The sequence below is a fragment of the Tarenaya hassleriana genome, unplaced genomic scaffold (assembly GCF_000463585.1).
Source record: "Tarenaya hassleriana unplaced genomic scaffold, ASM46358v1 Cleome449, whole genome shotgun sequence".
Lineage (NCBI taxonomy): Eukaryota > Viridiplantae > Streptophyta > Magnoliopsida > Brassicales > Cleomaceae > Tarenaya > Tarenaya hassleriana.
Window position 1 is genome coordinate 15,250 of NW_010967213.1, and position 5,781 is coordinate 21,030.

The 5,781-nt window shown below is 45.6% G+C and overlaps 1 protein-coding gene across 1 annotated transcript; it reads right to left on the reverse strand.

The window, feature by feature from the left end:
• Window positions 1-2,715: 2,715 nt before the first annotated feature.
• LOC104825361 lies at window positions 2,716-5,502 on the reverse strand. The gene is made up of 2 exons (XM_010557683.1): window positions 5,414-5,502; window positions 2,716-5,332 (listed from the first exon to the last, which is right to left on the reverse strand). The coding sequence occupies exons 1-2, from the start codon at window positions 5,500-5,502 to the stop codon at window positions 2,716-2,718; spliced, it is 2,706 nt and encodes a 901-aa protein (XP_010555985.1).
• Between the last annotated feature and the right edge of the window lie 279 nt (window positions 5,503-5,781).

Sequence of the window (5,781 nt, forward strand, 5' to 3'; positions counted from 1 at the left end):
TGGGTGGTCATGGCGTCTTGCTAGAGGCTAACCATGACTTGTGGTTCGGGAAAGGTTCCTAAAGTCACTACCACTTAGAATGGGCCTACAGGGTCACACACCAATAGGGATGGACTTATACATGAAGAATACGAAGAATGGAAACAAGATTTGACAGAAACGAGCATGAAAAGGAGTTTTCAGTGCGTTGGTCCGGAGCTGACCAAGTTTGGTCAGCCCCGGACCAAGTTTGGTCAGTCCAGGAGGTCCGGAAGCTCGGTCCGCGGTCATCTGTCCAGATCTGGTCCGGCTGACCAAGAGTTGGTCAGCCCCGGACCAGGTTCTGGGACAGGCGGACCGAGAAATGACAAGTCGGACTGAGCTGACCAAGAAGGGTCTTGGTCCGGAGCTGACCACACGTGGTCCGCCGGACCAATCCTTCAGGTTAGCCGGTCTGTGGCCTCGGACTAAGCTTGGTCCGCCAGACCAAGCTCCTAGTCCGGCGGACCGGGATCCGGAAATTTTCCAAAATTCGTTTTTAGGGTTTTCTAACCTTATTTAAGTTTGGGATTTCGTCCAAACTTAATGAGAGGCCGATCTAAAACTCAGAGAAACATCCTAGAACCCTAGAGAAGCTGTCGAGATTCCGAGGTCCTCATCAGGTGGTCATGGCGTCTTGCTAGAGGCTAACCATGACTTGTGGTTCGGGAAAAGTTCCTAAAGTCACTACCACTTAGATTAGGGTTTTCTAAGCTTATTTAAGTTTGGGATTTCGTCCAAACTTAATGAGAGGCCGACCTAAAACTCAGAGAAACATCCTAGAACCCTAGAGAAGTTGTTCTCTTTGATTTCTATTGTCCCGGGATTGGATCTCGTCTCGTGAGTTACCCTTTTCTTCACTAATCCTAGCAGATTCGTTCCAAATCGTTTGGAATCCTTCCCGTCGGTGTGGATACGTGTAGAGGAGCTGTACTTTCAGCTCTTGGTGATTTAGAACAGGCCCCGGATCGAAATAAACTTCAAGTCTCATCGAGAACGAGGTAAGTAACGATTCCCTCGGTGATATACACGATCTTTCGGGTTTTGCGAGTTTGGTTGCGTGTGACGTTTGACTAGATTTAGATCTTTCTTCCGCTGCATGAAACCTAGTAAACCAAACCCTAGATCGATATGATCACATGCTAGGAACCCGTAGATAACCCCAACACAATATGCACACCATCGCCTCGGGGAAACGCTCAGGTCGCAAATGTATCCAAACCCAATCTCCTTCCTTAATTTGGACAGCCTTGCGTCCCTTGTTCGCTTGGCGTGCATATTGCTCGGTCCTATGAGCAATGTTATCACGAACCTTTTGATGGAGTTGCTTAATAAATTCAGCCTTTTTCTCACCATCAAGGTTAACCATCTCATCGTTTGGAAGGGCTATGAGATCTAGGGGAGTAATCGGGTTAAACCCATAGACGACCTCAAAAGGGGAATGCCTTGTAGCGGAGTGTACGGCTCGGTTATAGGCAAATTCAATATGGGGTAAACAGTCCACCCAACTCCCTAACTTCTTACTGACGGTAGCTCGTAAAAGTGTTGACAATGTACGATTCACTACCTCGGTTTGCCCATCCGTTTTCGGATGACAAGTGGTGGAATAGACGAGTTTAGTGCCGATCTTTTTCCAAAGTGTCCGCCAAAAGTGGCTTAGGAATTTCGAATCTCTATCCGACACTATCGTCTTTGGTATACCGTGTAAGCGTACTACTTCCCTAAAGAATAGGTCAGCGACATGCTTAGCGTCGTCCGTTTTTGCACACGGTATAAAATGAGCCATTTTGGAGAACCGATCTACCACGACAAAGATGGAGTCCTTATGATTTATCTTGGGTAATCCTAGGACAAAATCCATCGATATGTCTATCCATGGGTGTGTAGGGATCGGTAATGGCATGTATAGTCCATGAGGATGTACTCGAGATTTCGCCCTATGGCACTCGATACACTTAGCACAATACCTCTGAACATCTCTTTTGAGATGTGGCCAATAAAAGTGTTCTTGTACGATGGCTAACGTTTTATCTACTCCGAAATGACCAGCTAAGGCACCACCATGGGCCTCACGGAGTATCACATCTCGCATCGATCCTTGAGGGATGCATAATCTCTTATCTCGGAAGAGATATCCATCGTGTAAGAAAAATGGTTCATGTGCTCCATTCCTACATTCTTCTACGATGGCTTTGAAATCATGATCGGTCGGATATCGTTCTTTGAGAAGTTTGAATCCTAGCATTCAAGCCTCCATGACCAATAATAATACATGTCTTCGAGACAATGCGTCGGCTACGACGTTTTTTTTACCCTTCTTGTATTTTATGATGTAAGGGAATGTCTCGATGAATTCCAACCACTTAGCATGCATTCGCTTAAGTGTGGTCTGTCCCTTAAGGTGTTTTAAGGTTTCATGATCCGAATGCACCACAAACTCCTTGGCTAACAAGTAATGTTGCCAAACCTCTAAAGCTCTCACCAAAGCGTATAACTATTTGTCATAAGTGGGATAATTAAGAGTGGCCCCACTGAAAATATGGTATGGGCCCTCTTCTCTTGCATTAGGACAGCTCCTATGCCGATTCCCGATGCGTCGCACTCTATTTCAAAGGTTTTGTCGAAGTTCGGAAGAACTAAGACGGGTGTGCTAGTGAGGCTGTCCTTTAGAGCTTTAAACGCTTTCTCTTGTGCTTCTCACCATTCAAATGTCACGTCCTTCTTTATGACCGCGGTAAGGGGAGCTGCTATACTACTAAAATCTCGCACGAATCGACGATAGAAACTAGCCAAGCCGTGAAAGCTACGCACTTGTCCTATCGTGGTAGGAGTCGGCCAATCCCTAATGGCTTTTATCTTTTCTTCGTCAACTCTCAGCTCTCTCGAACTGACCACAAAACCTAAGAATATTATCTCGTCCGTACAGAACGAACATTTCTTTAAGTTCGCATATAGGTTTTCTCTTCTAAGTGTGGTCAATACTTGTTCAAGGTGGGAGACATGGTCCTCTTCACTTCGACTATAAATGAGGATGTCGTCAAAGTACACCACCACGAACTTTCCTATGAAGGCTCTCAAGACATGGTTCATGAGTCTCATAAATGTGCTCGGGGCATTAGTTAGACCGAATGGCATAACAAGCCACTTATAAAGACCTTGTTTGGTCTTGAAGGCGATTTTCCATTTGTCGCCCTCTCTCATCCGTACTTGATGGTAACCACTCTTTAAATCGATCTTTGAAAAGACCGTGGCTCCACTCAATTCATCAAGCATGTCATCTAGCCTAGGTATGGGATGCCTATATTTAACCGTTATGTTGTTTATCGCTCGGCAATCCACACACATGCGCCAAGTCCCATCTTTCTTTGGTACTAAAAGCACCGGAACCGCACATGGACTAAGGCTTTCTCGGATGTAAACTTTGCTCATAAACTCTTGGATTTGTTTTTCGAGCTCCATAGTTTCTTCGGGGTTCATCCTATAGGCTGGTCGGTTAGGCAAAGGTGCACCGGGTACGAGATCAATTTGGTGCTCTATCTCTCGTATCGGTGGAAGCCCAACCGGTATCTCATCGGGGAAAATGTCCTTGAACTGCTCAAGAAGTCGGCTTATAGAAGGGCTATCATGAGATGTTTCAGTCCTTATGCTCATGAGGTCCTTGAAGACTAAGAGAAGGACATTTCGTTCTTGTCGAATAGCCTTACCGACTTGACTAGCTTTGAGATAGAAATTAGCCTTCTTTGGCTCACTTTCCTTAGCTAGTTTGAGCTGCATCTCATGCACTTGAGATGGACTAAGAGGTGCTAGCACAACCTTCTTTTTGTTATGAACAAAAGAATATTGGTTGGCTCGTCCGTCATGTGTCACCTCTCTATCAAATTGCCAGGGCCTTCCTAAAAGTATGTGGCCGGCTTGCATAGGTACTATATCGCAAAGCACTTCATCTTGATACCTTCCTATGCTAAACGGAATCTTGACCCTTTCAGTCACTTTAATTTCCCCTTGGTTGTTTAGCCATTGAAGTTTGTACGGGTGGGGATGCTTCTCGGCTACTAGTCCTAATTTCTTGACCATATATGCACTAGCAACGTTTGTGCAAGACCCGCTGTCTATAATCATACCGCATACCTTTCCTTGGACGGTACAGCGAGTATGAAAGATGGTTTCTCTTTGGGCCGTTTCGTCCAGGTTAGCTAACGTACTAAGCACTCGCCTTGTGACTAATAACTCTCCGCTATCCGGATACTCGATCTCCTCTTCAAGTTCCCTATTCTCTTCCTCATCCATAGACTCGTACTCTTTTTTGTCCGTAATAATCATTACTCGAGAGTTTGGGCATTCACGAGCTATGTGACCTCTACCTCGACATTTGTAACACATGATTTCGCGGGTCTTAGTGTCACGAGGCATTTCACTAGAGGGTTTTGCTCGGGAAATTTCGGTGGCCTTTCCTTTATCCCGTGCTTCTTGGGGACCTCTACTCTCAGGGTTCTCTCGTCTAAGAGGTGGGGAGGGTCTGGTCATAGTGGAGTTTCCGGTAGGGTATGCTCGAGTCTTACTAAGCCTAGCGTTCTTTCGCTTTTCTTGTTGCTCGATCTGCACGGCTAAGTGTACAAGATCTTGAAGGTCACGGTACAGATGGCGCTCAACTTTTCGAGCAATCTTTTCTTGCAGTCCATCTACGAACTGGGCCATCACCGTTTCCTCATCTTCGTCCAGCTCGAGTCGGCTCCTAATATGTTCGAATTCCTCGAAAAATTCTTCCACCGACCTAGTCCCTTGGGCTAGACGTCGATACCTTCTTTGAAGGTCTCTATGGAAGTGAGGTGGAACAAAACGCTTTCGCATGAGATTCTTCATCTCACACCACGTTTCAACCTGAGCGTAATGTCCTCGTCGACGTTCGGCTACCTCACGGTCCCACCACGTTAGAGCATTCTCGGCTAGTTGGGCGGCAGCATATTGTACCTTTTTACGCTCCGAATATGAATAACATTCGTAAATGTTATCCATCCGTCGCTCCCAATCTAGATATGCCTCGGGGTCTACCTTTCCTAAGAAAAGAGGAAGTTTAAGCTTAAGCTCATTTTGTCCTCGATGAGCTCGGGGTTGGGCTCGGTAAGGTTCATCTAAGTCGGGGTCATCGTATCTACGGTTCTCCCTATTCCTCTCTCTCGGTAACGCTCGTCTAATAGGTAGCTCATCACGATCAGAATCCTCATCCTCTATTCTACGTCTCGGTCTAGGGGCTCTAAGCCTTTGCGGCTCGTCATAATCCGATTCTTCTTCATGTACTCTAGCTCTTGCCCTTTGCCTTGAGGGGCCAACATGTTCTCGTGTATCTACTTCCTTACCCGGTCTCACTTAAGTCCTCGACTCCTCTATCTTGTCTAGCCTATCCATAATCTGTCTAAGGGCTTGGAAGATATCGTTTTGGCTAGAGCTGACCTCGGCACCAACATTTGTTGCATCGTTTACACTCATCGCTCGTTTACAACAAGAATGAACGTGCAAGATAGCAAACTATTTTGGACAGCAAACAACGTTCAATTTGAACAAGGAATCAGCGTTCGAACAATCACCCTAATCACGTTTCTAAGCTATATTCAACGTGCAACACACAGCAAAATCAAGCAACTTATATCACTTAAAACGGAACTCAAACACAATGCAAAACAGATTCACGAATGATGATCACGCCAAATGAATCCAAATGCGATTTAAGATCAGGTTTTGGTCCGAAAATGTTTCTATATCAACTTC